We start from the raw sequence: 14143 nt of genomic DNA, 5'->3' as shown, positions 1-14143 counted from the left end.
GTGGGTCAGAGCCATGGCTTATAAACACTCACGGAGCAAAACACGCTGCATCACCCTCTATCCCCAATTCCGCAAAAGTCTCAAAACCTACCTATTCACAAAATCCTTTGAATAAATGCCCATTCCTTTCTCCCTGCTCTTAACCCTCAGTCCCCACTAGCTACAGCGCCAAGAAACCGCTGGTATACGTGCGCTTTAAAAGTATTTTTAAACTCAAACTCAATGGAATGAGGCCACGAATAGTTACAAAAGGATGAGGTTAATTCAAGCATTTCCATCCCTCGCTGTGTGCTTTTCTCAGTAGACGGTTTGTTGGACAATCAATGGAGTGGAGTCTTTGTGGCTGCTTCATGTAAATGTAATTTCCTTTCTCGTTGTGCTTTCTCTCTTGTTGACTGAAATTGAATCTCCAGCAGACGCTTCCCAGGCATTTAGAACAATGACAAGGTTTTTTACAGGTAAGTTCTCCCAAACTGAGTGAGACCAGATTTCCGACTGAAACTTTTCCAGCATTCAGAGAGCTAATAAGGTCTTTCCCCAGTGTGAGTTCTTTCATGTCTAGTGAGAGTCTTTTTCAGTTGGAAGCTTTTCCAGCATTCAGAGCACTGATACGGTTTGAGCCCAGTATGGATTCTCTCATGTTGAGTTAAACTGGATTTGTCACAGAAACTTTTCTGGCATTCAGGGAACTGATGAGTTTTTGTCCAGTGTGGGTTCTTTCATGAGCAATTAAACTGGATCTATACTTGAAGTTGTTTTGGCACTCAGAGCACTGATACGGTTTGAGCCCAGTGTGGGTCCTTTCATGTACAGTAAGGTTGGATTTCTGATTGAAGCTTTTCCGGCATTCAGAGCACTGATAAGGTTTTTGTCCAGTGTGAGTTCTCTCATGTGTAGAGAGATTTATTTTCTTACTGAAGCTTTTCCAGCATTCAGAGCACTGATACGGTTTGAGCCCAGTGTGGATTCTCTCATGATGAGTTAAACTGGATTTCCGACTGAAACTTTTCTGGCATTCAGGGCACTGATAAGTTTTATGTCCAGTGTGGGTTCTTTCATGAACAATTAAACCGGATCTATCCCTTAAGTTGTTTTGGCACTCAGAGCACCGATACGGTTTGAGCCCAGTGTGGGTCCTTTCATGTACAGTAAGGTCGGATTTCCGAGTGAAGCTTTTCCAGCATTCAGAGCACTGATACGGTTTGAGCCCAGTGTGGATTCTCTCATGTTGAGTTAAACTGGATTTCTGACTGAAACTTTTCTGGCATTCAGAGCACTGATAAGGTTTCTGTCCAGTGTGAGTTATTTCATGTCTAGTGAGAGTCATTTTCAGTTGGAAGCTTTTCTGGCATTCAGAACACTGATACGGTTTATACCCAGTGTGGGTTCTTTCATGTCGAGTAAGGCTGAATCTTTGACTGAAGCTTTTCCAGCATTCAGAGCACTGATACGGTTTCTGCCCAGTGTGAGTTCTCTCATGTTGAGTGAGAGTTATTTTACGACTGAAGCTTTTCTGGCATTCAGAGCACTGATACTGTTTGAGCCCAGTATGTATTCTCTGATGTAGAGTTAAACCGGATTTCTGATAGAAACCTTTTTGGCATTCAGAACACTGATACAGTTTATGCCCAGTGTTTGTCCTTTCATGTTTAGTAAGGTTGCCTTTCTGACTGAAGCTTTTCCAGCTTTCAGAGCACTGATAAGGTTTTTGTCCAGTATGAGCTCTCTCGTGGTGAGAGAAAGCTGATTTACTACTGAAGCTTTTCTGGCATTCAGAGCAGTATAACAGTTTATGCCCAGTGTGGGTCCTTTCATGTACAGTAAGGCTGGATTTCTGACTGAAGCTTTTCCAGTATTCAGAGCACTGGTAAGGTTTTTGTCCAGTGTGAGTTACCTGATGTTAAATCAGACTGCCAATAAAACTGAAGCTTTTTTGGCACGTGGAGCACTGATATGGTTTTTGTCCAGTGTGGGTTCTTTCATGTGCAGTAAGGCTGGATTTCTGACTGAAGCTTTTGCAGCATTCAGAGCACTGATATGGTTTTTGTCCAGTGTGGGTTCTTTCATGTACAGTAAGGCTGGATTTCTGACTGAAGCTTTTACAGCATTCAGAGCACTGATACGGTTTATACCCAGTGTGGGTCATTTCATGTACAGTAAGGTTGTATTTCTGACTGAAGCGTTTCAAGCATTCAGAGCACTGGTAAGGTTTTTGTCCAGTGTGAGTTACCTGATGTTGAATCAGACTGCCACGAAAACGGAAGCTTTTTTGGCACGTGGAGCACTGATATGGTTTTTGTCCAGTGTGGGTTCTTTCATGTACAGTAAGGCTGGATTTCTGACTGAAGCTTTTCGAGCATTCAGAGCACTGATAAGGTTTTTGTCCAGTGTGAGTTCTTTCATGTATAGTGAAATTGAATTTGCTACAGAAGCTTTTACAGCATTCAGGGCACTGATATGGTTTGTGTCCAGTGTGGGTTCTTTCATGTACCGTAAGTCTGGATTTCTGACTGAAACTTTTCGAGCATTCAGAGCACTGATAAGGTTTTTGTCCAGTATGAGTTCTTTCATGTACAGTAAGGTTGGATTTGAGACTGAAGCCTTTCTGGCATTCAGGACACTGATAGGGTTTTCGTCCAGAGCTAGTTTTCTCATGTTTAGTGAGGTGGGATTGATAACTAAAGCTGTTCTCACAGTTATTGCTCTTATTCGAGTTGTTTGTTTCTCCAAGTTGGGTTTGTTCCTGAATACACGTCATTTTAAGACTGAATCTGATTTCTGATTGTGTACATGTTTAAGTTACAACTCAGCATTAACTTCTAAAATACATTTCAGATGCTCTTCTTAACATATGTATTTAACTAATGATAGTTTTTACCTGGAGATCATTTTCCTACCTTTAAAGGCACCGATCTAACTTGTCTTTATAAACTTTCACTGAGGAGCCCCTTGTATTGATTAAGAGGCCTCTCATGGATTCATTTTCTCCAAGTTATGCCCGGGTGAATTTTCTCTTGTTTAATTAGTCTCATTTAGTGATTCTGTTTTATCACATTTGATTTAGGAGTTTTAAAAGCACTGATAAGGTCTTTAGGCTTTAGTGTTTGCCTGGTAGCTATGTTTGTTCATACAAGTAATGATAGATGATTAGGGCATGCCAGGGTGGTTTAAGAATTATCAATAGCGTAACACTGGCCCCTTTTATACTTTCAGTGCCAGTATATGCTTTTTTGCTCAGTGGCTAAGACCGGTACTTGATCCACTTTGGAGTTACAGGATCCTTTGAAACCAATCGGATCAAACTCAAGAGACAGAGTTGGTGGGGGAAAATCTTCCTATATTGGAAATGATAATCCAGCATCTTTGGTGAATCAACATCTGAGAAAGAGCATTTACAATGACTTTCTTTTAAACAATCTTTTCTTTCCTCTGAATCACAGGAGATGGAGACAAAAGCTTGCGCTTGTAAACCGAGGATATTAGTCTTCTTGACGGTTCTTTCACATCACGTCTACGGATACTGATCTGTTGGGGAGGGTTTGCGTCTCCAAAGCATTTCTCATAAACCATGAAACAGAATTTACATCACTGAGTTTTCTCAAGTGCACTGTGTGGGGATCAGTTGTGGCCAATGTTCTCCTCAATCTCAGTTACTGGCACTTGGTAAACATTTATGGTAATTTTCCTTTAGGGATTTGACAACTTTCACATTCACCAGTTTCTTCCGCTCCAACATCCTCACCATTCCTGGCACATAGAATGTGTTTCTTCTCTAGAGCGCGAGAATGTTTTAACTTTTCTTGAAATAATCCTTTTCGTTATGTTTCACTAAATTTAAACCTTCTTTTTTCTGTTCATGCTTCAGTCACCTGTAGAAACGGAGTCAGAGATTGTAAATGAACACAAAGAAAAAATATTTGTGACCTTATACTTTGCACAAAGAATGTATTGACAAAAACAAGCTAGGAAATCAGTTGAGTATCATTTCTGATAGTGGTGAAACAGCTCGGAACACTGTAGATCGGGAGCTTTGGATCACTGGAACTCAAGGATGTGAGAGCAAACGTAATTAATATTTAAGAAAGAAACTCAAGTTGCACATATATTGTGACACCGATTCTCAGAAGCAGCCAACACTATCAATTTACAATTTCTGTGGCAAAGGCTGGCATCAAATGAGATATTTGTAATACTTTTAATGAATTATCAGATGTTATTTACTAACCCTGCCCACCTAGACTCTTCATCTATTCCTTTTTCCAGTGATCTAGGAACAAAGGAATTGGCCTTGTTGCACTCAGTGCTTTAAATGCCACCATAGACAGACGCTGTGTCCAGTTAGCTCAGTGGAATTCACCCTTTCAAATTGTGCGGATGATAAGGACTTACTTGGTGGCCCAGAGCTCATCATGCTCCTTCGACAGGACCAGGGCGCTGCAACACCTGAAAAAGAGAAAAAAACAGCACAACAGTAAAGGAAACGAAAAAGGGTCTAGATAAGGAAAACACAAAACAGAAGAAAGAGAAAAAGGCTATCTTCCACTCTCACCACATGTTCCAGCACAGGAAACCATAAGTTACATCTAAACACAGTGCCCCCAAGGTCAGCACCAGGTGCAGCTCCACCGGCCACACCACCCTAAAGCAAGCCCTGTGTGCATGTGTGTCCACACACATGTACTGTGTCTTTTGCTTGTAGTAGATAAGACAGAAAAGGGTAGGATGGTAGGATGTAAAGAGATGGAAGTCAGATCCAAAGAGAAACAACGCTGAAAGACAGACAGAGGGATTATAGTATCACGTGCTGTAGAGGAGGAGACAAATGTGCCAATAGTTAAGGAACTGGGGGGCAAAACTGACCTAAAAAGGAACTGGACCTGCACTACACTCCCAACACGTTCCAGGAGGAATGTGACTCCATCAGGTGATTATCAGAAGTTTGATAACAACAAGAATAGTGTACAGAGGGAGTAAAATATTGAAGCTGAAGAGACAAAAACAAAAAAGAGATCAAGAAAGGTGTAGAACTGGCTTTTGGAGACCCCCCCCCCCACTAGGGAAGTCAAAGCCAGTGGCGCAGGGAAACGCCTTGAATCTACGGGTCCTTCTTGCATCAATCATACATTACCAAAAGAGACCAGGACAACCAGCCGCGGAGGGAAGCAAGTCATTTATTAGCTCGAGCTAAGGACAGAGGTCCCAGAATGGTACAAAGACAATTCTACGGAGACTGCTGTTTTCCTTCACAGCTTACACATAGTTATAGTACTGGCAACCCCCCCTTACACAATGCAAGTTTCTCATCTGTCCAGTTCTAGTTAGGCCTCGTGTTTCATCAGCCTCGGGTGGCGCACTCGTGGTAAAGGAGCATGTCCCTCAGGTGGCGTTGGTCTGACTTCCATGCTCACATGGCGTAGTCACAGAGCATCTGTTTCTGTTTACACAACACACACAGCCTCTGTCTTCCGTCACAAGGTGCAGTCACAGAGCGCCTGCTGCTGCTGGCGCAATACACACAGCCTTTGTTTTCAGGACACAGATGGTGGTCACAAGTCACAGTGGCTGGTCATGAGAGGCTGAATTACCAACAGCTGACAGGAAGTGGCTGAACCTCTGATGCAACCGGAGGACAAGGTGCACGAGCAGCTTTTCAGGAGGCTCAACCACGAGGAGCAGGGGGTTAAGCTAGGTTCAACAGAGTCACAGAAAGCAATTCCTTATCAGGTTTGCCGAGAGCATGGCAACACAGAATGGAGTCTTGATGGTCATTTTTAAACACAGTTCAACAAAGGGAATAGAGAAAGAAGAAACGGGGGAAAAGGAAACTTACAGTTATAGGAATCCTTACCTGAAAGTTATATTATATGTTGTTCCTCCAAGGGTGGCAGCCACGCTGCACTACTTGGTGATCCCAGAATACCTTGAAAGGAAGTAAAGAAATAGTTTTGCTTCAGACGATCATACTTCATCCCGTCTTCCAAATAACCGTCCTGAACTTCCAAAACAAAAGAATCTCTTGTTCTCTGGAGGCCATTGTCAAGCAACTCTGGTTATGAATAAATACTTTTTTTGGTTCAACAACCACGATACTCTGCTGGAAAAGGTCTCTGTGAATATAGAGTACACCCACAGTCTCAGAGAACAAACCCTAACAACCCAGTCCACGTCTTCATAACCCCCATCTTTCCATTTAGATCCCATGAAACTTGCAAATCAAAACAATCTGGTTCACAAAAGGCATGTTAAATTCTGTCCACCGTTCATAGATAATTCAACGAGACTCTTAGATTGTTCCAAACCATGTTCTCTGAGCAACTACAATTCAAGCTCAAGCTGATGCAGAGTTCAAATGCTGAGCATTGGAAGCAACAAGGCATCAATGTGTTGGCGCTTTCAATTTATAAATTATTTAAAGGTGTGATACGGAGGGTCAGTGTCTTGTGAGCCCTAGAGGACGGCAACCCAAGAACTAGACCTATGCCTCTCCGAAATATATGTATTGGGCAGGAGAAGGCAGAAGATAGAGCCTGCAGGGCACACAAGAGCCTCCCCCCTTCCTCCTCCCGTAGCTCGCAGTGTCACTGGCGTCTCAGAAGGAGGGGCCAGAATCAGAAATAACTATCTGTAAAGTCAATTGACAGACCACCACAACAAATGTGTGCTAAGAAATAAGAAAACGTTTTTCTATAATATCAAATAGCAAACAGACATAGAAACGGCCTAGTTAAAAATCAAGGAAACGTTCTTAAGTACAAAATCAGTAAGAGGATTGACATGTAGTCTGACTTTGGGAAAAGTGTAAAATAAAACAATTCCAGCAAATATCCCAAAACAGTACAGTTTATAAGTTTTTAGACAGAGAGAACACATTATTGACATGGTTTATGATGAGGTAAAAATGACAGCAACCAATGAATATTCATGAAAACATGGCACAACAAAATGTAATTTAATAAACCACACCTACAAAATGAATAATGAATTGTGACTCTTCCCCTAAAAGCCACAAGTTATTTTACAAGGTTATTCCCTAACATAATAACTGGCTCTTAATCACAGTTTATGTTTGTGCCATTCATCATTGACCCAATTTGTACGCGAACATTTTCTGACAGCCTATTAGTTATTTATTAGAAATGCCTACAACTTGGACTCCTTTCCCCAGAGGGGTGGGTTGGGCGCTCCCGTCAGTCTGACTGTGGAACGGGAGGCACATTTATTGATTAAAAGTGATGCCGGATTCCCATTTACTTCTTCTACAAAAGGGCCACTCTGGGTGACCTCTAGGACTGCACCAAGCATGCAATCCTTCTCCGGTCTCAGGCATCGCCATTGTGTCTGAATCAGTCCAGTAGAAACTCCTAGTGTATATGAAAGTTGTGGAAAATCATTATTAATCAAAAAAGGATTTTATTGAAGTCTTAAATTTGTTGAGAACTTGGCGTTCTATTCTGCACTGGGCTGTGGCACCATCTGAACTGAAGGCATGTTCCAATATATCTGCCTTTGATTCTGCATGCTCGGCACAGAGGCCAGTTGGGCTGGAACCATTGACTGGGACGGATGTATGACATTACAACGCATGCTTTTACCACGCATGCCTTTATATCGCAGGTTTTACAACGCATGCTGTTACAACGCATAGCGTTGAGGGGTGCTGGATAGTGAATAGTTTAATTTACTATTCCAACTCCAGTCCCCGTGGATAGTAGGGAAGTTGTTGGATAGTAAATTAAATCGAATCCCTATCCTAGAGCGCCCCCAGCGCAATGCATTGTAATGACATGCATTGTAATAGTTGCGATGTAAAGGCACTGCGTGGTAAAAGTTGCGTTGTAAAGGATGTTTCCCACTGTGACATCCCATTCTGTGCCATCTGATTCATGTTCCAGTTTCCCAGGTTCCTGCAAACATCGCAAGGAGCATCTCATATTCTGCACATTAGTGTTTGAGGTATTTAAATTGCCACTTTCAGTAAAACCTATACCCTAAGCAGGGCCGGACCGGCCGCAACGGGCTTCAGGGTTTTCCCGGGAGGCTGGAAGAGTGGAGGACGATTGTTCAGTGCTGGGAAACATATTGGTCACTGGGGGCTGGTTTTGCTGTGGTGATGTTATATCACCCCCAAGCAACAAAAGAGGTAGGGATCTGGGCCGCCAAAATTGTCAGGCCTGGTTTGGGTTCCCAGTCCGGCCCTGACCCAGAGGAACAACATTTCCTCCTTGCCCATACTGAACATCATTACTCTGCACACCAACACCGTGCATATCCAAATTCACACCTCAAACAAACCCAGAATCAAAACGAGAATGCAATCCTTGAGAACCAATTTCGTCACCCGTTTGGAAAAATGTTGTCTGAGCCATCATTATTTTTATTTTGATCTTCTTCTGCTTAGTAATAAAATTGTCACTACAGAACTTTGGTTACAACAAAATCTCATCCAGAATGTTAGTCTGCAGCTCTCACATTTTGCTGGATATATGCACTACCTCGGAATGCAACGCTAAAAGATGCACCCTCTTTTACCCGGTCTTTGCTTTTGCAATATTGTCACCCTTCTGGAACATTTTTGTCTGAGCGCTCTTTTTTTCTTTGATATATTTTTCTACTTAGTAACAGAATTGTCACTACAGTTCTTTGCGTAAAACAAAATCTCATGCAGAATGTTATTCTGCAGCCCCTCACATTTTGCTGGATATGTGAACTAACCTCTGGATGCAACACTAAAAGATGCACCCTCTTTTACCCGGTCTTTGCCTTTGCAATATTGTCTGTAAATCTGCATTAATCTCTTGTATATATAATAAAATATTTTGAGGCGCTTCACTCCGTGGCTCTTCAATTGGCCAGTTTACAAGCAACTTACACTCATTACACAAATCTCTTGGAGCAACAATAAACAAACTTAAACTCAGCTCTCGACAACCCCGCCTGGACGAACAGGCCTCATCTCCACTGCATCCCTCCTGGAGAGGCGCCACCTTCTTTGAACCACCCAAGAACAGGACAGGCCTCACCTCTTCTACACCCTCCTGGACAGGCCTCACTCACCTCCTCTGAGCCCCCTGGCAAGGCCTCGCTTCCTCTGCATCCCCCCCCCGACAGATCTCGCCTCCTCTGTACCGCCCTCCAAACAGGCCTCACCCCTTCTACATCACATGGACAGTCCTCTCCTCCTCTGCACCCCTGGACAGGCCTCATCTCCTCTGCACCCCTGGACAGGCCCCACCTCCTCTGCACCCCCTGGGCAGGTCTCTCCTCCTCTGCACCCCTGGACAGGCCTCTCCTCCTCTGCACCCCTGGACAGGCCCCACCTCCTCTGCACCCCTGGACAGGCCTCACCTCCTCTGCACCCTTGGACAAGCATTACCTCCTCTGCACCCCTAGACAGGCCTCACCTCCTCTGCACCCCTGGACAGGCCTCACCTCCTCTGCACCCCTGGACAGGCCTCACCTCCTCTGCACCCCTGGACAGGCCTCACCTCCTCTGCACCCCTGGACAGGCCTCACCTCCTCTGCACCCTGGACAGGCCTTGCTCCTCCTCTGCACCCCTGGACAGGCCTCACCTTCTCTGCACCCCCTGGACAGGTCTTCCCTGCTCTGCACCACCCTAGACAGGCATCACCTCTGCCGCACCTCCCAACCCCTTGCCCGACATGCCTCATCTCCTTTGCACCCATGTGGATACATCTCACCTCCTCTGCCTCCCCCCCCCCCTTCTGGAAATTGCCTCCTCGTCTCTGCATCCCACTGGCCAGGCCTCACCTCTTTAGCACACCCCGCCCTCTTCATACAGGCCTCACATCCTCTGCACCCCCTCTGGACAGGCCCCACATCGTCTGCACCACCCAGTAAAGGAAAAGTCTCACCTCCTCTGCACCCAATGGACAGGCCTCACCTCCTCTGCACCCACTGCACTGGCAGCACCTCCTCTGTACCATGCTGGACAGGCCTCCCCTTTTCTATACCTCCCTGGACAGGTCTCACCTCCTCTGCACCCCTTGGACATTCCTAACCTCCTCTGCACCCCACTAGACAGGCCTCACCTATTCTGCACCCCCCAGCTCTGGACAGGCCTCACCTCCTCTGCACTGCATTGGACAGGCATCGCCTGCAGCCCCCCTTCCGTGACAAGCTGTTATATAGTCCCAAAGTACATGTGATTGAAAACCCTGAGGTAGAGAAGGAAGAGGAAAATAATTTTATTTTTCAGATTGAGGAAGGAAACTTGGAGTAAAAAACACAGTATCCCACATGGGAGATTAGTCTTGATGAGGAAAAATTCAAGGTATATGCAGACTCATGTTCCCTTTTACTCTAGTGGAAAAGTAAATATTTTACCGAGAAGTTTACTAAGCATAACATCAAGTTGGAAAATGCTGATATAAGTCCATCTGGGTACAATAGAGAACCTATACCCTTAGAAAAGATGGTGAGAATGAGAATTTCATTTAAAAATAGACACACAGTGGGAAAGATTTATATAACCAAGCAGGGATCAAGTCTTCTGGTGTGGAAACATCAGAAAGAATTAGGAATTACCCTGGACCCCAATAATCATGACCAAGTTTTACTTATTGATCCCCCAGAAGTCGGAACCAATCTCACTATAGAATTTCCAGATGTAATGAAAATTTGGCATTGTTAAAAACGTACATGCATAAAATTGTTCTAAAAGAAAGTGCAGTCCCAGTAGTTCAAAAAACACGTTCTATTTCTTTACTTATGAGAGAACCTTTAAGATTGGAAATTGAAAAATTGGTCAACCAAGGTGTAATTCAAGAAATACAGAGCTCTGCTTGGTTGGCACACAAATCACAACCAAGGATAGTGGTCAGAGTATTAGACTATGTGTGGACTTAGGGACCACATTTTATCAATCAACCAATCAGAGTACTTGTAAAGCGCGCTACTTCCCCGTGAGGGTCTCATGGCGCTGAGGGGAGAGGGAATGCGGTTACTGTTCGAAGAGCTAGGTTTTGAGGAGTCTTCTGAAGGAGAGTAGGTCTTGGGTATGCCATATGTGGGTAGGGAGGGTGTTCCAGGTCTTGGCGGCGAGGTAGGAGAAGGATCTGCCGCTGGATGTCGTACGTTGGATGCGGGGGCGAGGCTGGCGGAGCGGAGCTGGCGGGTGGGAGTGTGAAAGCTGAGTCTGCTGTTCAGGTAGGCTGGTCCGGCGTTGTGGAGTGCTTTATGTGCGTGGATGAGGAGCTTGAAGGTGATCCTATTGTCGACGGGGAGCCAGTATAGGTTTCTCAGGTGGGGGGTGATGTGGCTGCGTCGGGGGGCATTGACGATCAGTCGGGCGGAAGCGTTTTGGATGCGTTGTAGTCGTCGTAGGTGTTTGGCTGGGATTCCTGCGTAGAGTGCGTTGCCGTAGACCAATCTGCTGCTAACGAGGGCCTGTGTTACCGTTCTTCTTGTTTCGGTCGGGATCCACTTGAAGATCCTGCAGAGCATGAGGAGGGTGTTGTAGCAGGAGGAGGATATGGCTTTGACCTTCCTGGACATGGAGAGGGAGGAGTCGAGGATGAATCCTAGGTTGCGTGCATGGTCGGTGGGTGTTGGTGCTGTTCCCATCGTGGTCGGTCACCAGGAGTCATCCCAGGCTGAGGGGGTGGGTCCGAGGATGAGCACCTCCGTCTTGACAAAGTTCAGTTTCAGACGGCTGCTCCTCATCCAGTCTGCGACGGCCTTCATTCCCTTGTGGAGGTTGGTTTTGGCGGTGTGTGGGTCCTTGGTGAGGGAGAGGATGAGCTGGGTGTCGTTGGCGTAGGAGATGTTGAGGTCGTAATGGCGGGCTACTTGTGCGAGGGGTCCATGTAGACGTTGAACAGTGTCGGGCTGAGGGATGCGCCCTGGGGGATGCCGCAGATGATGTTGGTGGCTTCGGATTGGAAGGGTGGGAGGTGGACTCTCTGGGTTCTGCCTGAGAGGAAGGACGTGGTCCAGTCCAGGGCCTTCTCTTGGATTACGGCTTCTAGGAGGCGTGTCTCGAGTGTGCAGTGGCATACTGTGTCGAAGGAGGCCGACAGGTCCAGGAGGATGAGGGCTGATGTTTCACCGTTGTCTAGTTGGTGCCTGATGTCATCTGTGGCAGCGATGAGGGCTGTCTCAGTTCTGTGGTTGCGTCTGAAACCGAACTGGGACGGGTCCAAGATGTTGTCTTCCAGGTGACGGGCCAATTGAATGTTGGCGATTTTCTCAATGACCTTTGCTGGGAACGGGAGCAGGGAGATGGGCCAGAAGTTCTTTAGGTCCTTGGGGTCCGCTTTGGGGTCTTAAGGAGGGCATTGATTTTGGCGTGCTTCTAGCTTTCCGGGAATGTCGCTGTTTCGAAGGAGATGTTGATGACCTTCCGTAGTTGGGGTGCGATGGCTGCGTCTGCTTTGTTGAATACGTGGTGTGGGCACGGGTCTGACGGAGATCCTGAGTGGATGGAGTTCATGATCTTGCGTGTCTCGTTGTCATTGATGATGGACCAGGAGGTCAGGCGGTTGGTGCTGGTGGTGTTCGCAGGGGAGGTGGTGTCTGGTGTAGTCAAGCGGTCAGGGTGTTGAAGCTGTTGTGGATGTCAGCGATCTTGCAGTGGAAGAAGATGGCTACTGAGTCGCACAGTTCTTGTGAGGGCGGGATGTTGTTGGTGGTGGCACTGGTGTTGCAGAGTTTCTTTACGATGCTGAAGAGCTCTTTGCTGTCGTGTGCGTTGTTGTCCAGCCGGTTTTTAAAGGAGGATCTCTTGGCTAGTCTGATGAGGTGGTGATGTCTTCACAGTGGCGTCCTTGTGGGCTGCGTGGTTGTCCGGTGTGCATTCGTGGAGCCATGTCTTCTCCAGTTTCCGGCATGCGCGTTTGGAGGTCTGGAGCTAGTCTGTGAATCAGATGGCTCTATTGCTGGCATGGCTGTTGAAGGGTTTCTTGAGCGGGGCGAGGGTGTTGGCGCAGTCGTCGATCCACTGTCTGAGGTTGCGGGCTGCGGCGTCTGGGTTGGTGGGGTTGCTGGGTGGGTTTCTGGGCGAGGGTGAACAGCTGGTCGTCGGTGGCTTTGCTCCAGCAGCGGCGAGGTAGTTGTTGGGTGTGGTGGTGTGTGGTTGGTTTCTTGAAGGTGAAATGAATGCAGCGGTGGCCGGTCCAGTGGAGTTCGGTTGTGTGGTGGAAGGTAACATGGGATCTTGTGGAGAAGACGGGGTCCAGCGTGTGCCCGGCGGCGTGGGTGGGTGCGGTGACGAGTTGTCTGAGGCCGAGGTTGGCGATCAGGGTGGCGGAGTTGGCGTCGTTGTTGTTCTCAAGGTGGAAGTTCAGGTCCCCGAGGAGGATGTAGTCCGTGGAGGCGAGTGCGTGGGTGCTGGCGAGGTCGGCGATGGAGTCGCTGAACTGAGCCTGGGGTCCGGGGGGTCTGTAGTTGAGTGTTCCTCTGAGGGTGGTGTTGGGGTCGGTGTGGATCCGGAAGTGCAGGTGTTCGGCGGTGTTGAGGGTGTCATCTGTGTGCCCGCGATTCTGAGGGTGGACTTGTGGATGATGCCTATTCTTCCTCCAACTCCGTTAGCCCAATCCCTGGGGGTGATCTTGTAGCCGTCCGGGATGGCTATGGCGATGTCAGGCCCTGAGGAGTCGTTCCATCAGGTCTCGGTCAGAAAGGCCACATCTGGGGCGGAGGTGTCGAACTGATCCCAGAGCTCGACAGCGTGTTTACGTGCGGAGCGGGTGTTGAGGAGTATGCAACGGAGGTTGTTGGGTCCAGTCCGTGGAGATTTGGTGGTTCTATCGCAGGTGAAGCTCCAGGTGCGGCAGGAGAAGGGTCCGTGGGTCCGTTTCGGGGTGGCCTGGAAGCAGGTGTGTTTTCAGCCGGCATTGAGTGAGTGGAGGGTGCTGGCATCATAGTGTATTCTGGTGTTGTGGTGTTCGCGGGGGCCAGGGGTTCTGGCACTGGGCACGGTCCAGGCATGCACGGGCGCAGACAGGCTTGCCTCTGGCAAGCCAGAGGCATGGCCATGCAGCGTCCCCCATTTAAGGCGGGGAGGGAGGGATGAGCAGCTGGGAGGTGGGAGTGGGGTGGAGAATGGGAATCGAGGGGGGCGGGGCCGCAGGGGAGCAGCGGCAGGGTATGGGCAGAGGGGGTAAACAGAAGAGGGGGGGGAAA

General features: G+C 47.3%; 1 protein-coding gene across 1 annotated transcript; it reads right to left on the bottom strand.

The window, feature by feature from the left end:
- Positions 1-373: 373 nt before the first annotated feature.
- LOC147661034 (uncharacterized) lies at positions 374-3073 on the bottom strand. The gene is made up of 2 exons (XM_086951379.1): positions 1912-3073; positions 374-1743 (listed from the first exon to the last, which is right to left on the bottom strand). The coding sequence occupies exons 1-2, from the start codon at positions 2756-2758 to the stop codon at positions 647-649; spliced, it is 1944 nt and encodes a 647-aa protein (XP_086807505.1). The 5' UTR covers positions 2759-3073; the 3' UTR covers positions 374-646.
- Positions 3074-14143: the final 11070 nt, after the last annotated feature.

Source organism: Lissotriton vulgaris, unplaced genomic scaffold (assembly GCF_964263255.1).
Source record: "Lissotriton vulgaris unplaced genomic scaffold, aLisVul1.2 SCAFFOLD_6274, whole genome shotgun sequence".
NCBI lineage: Eukaryota > Metazoa > Chordata > Amphibia > Caudata > Salamandridae > Lissotriton > Lissotriton vulgaris.
The sequence above is the reverse complement of the archived record's forward strand: the minus strand, read 5'-3'. Positions and strand labels throughout refer to the sequence as shown.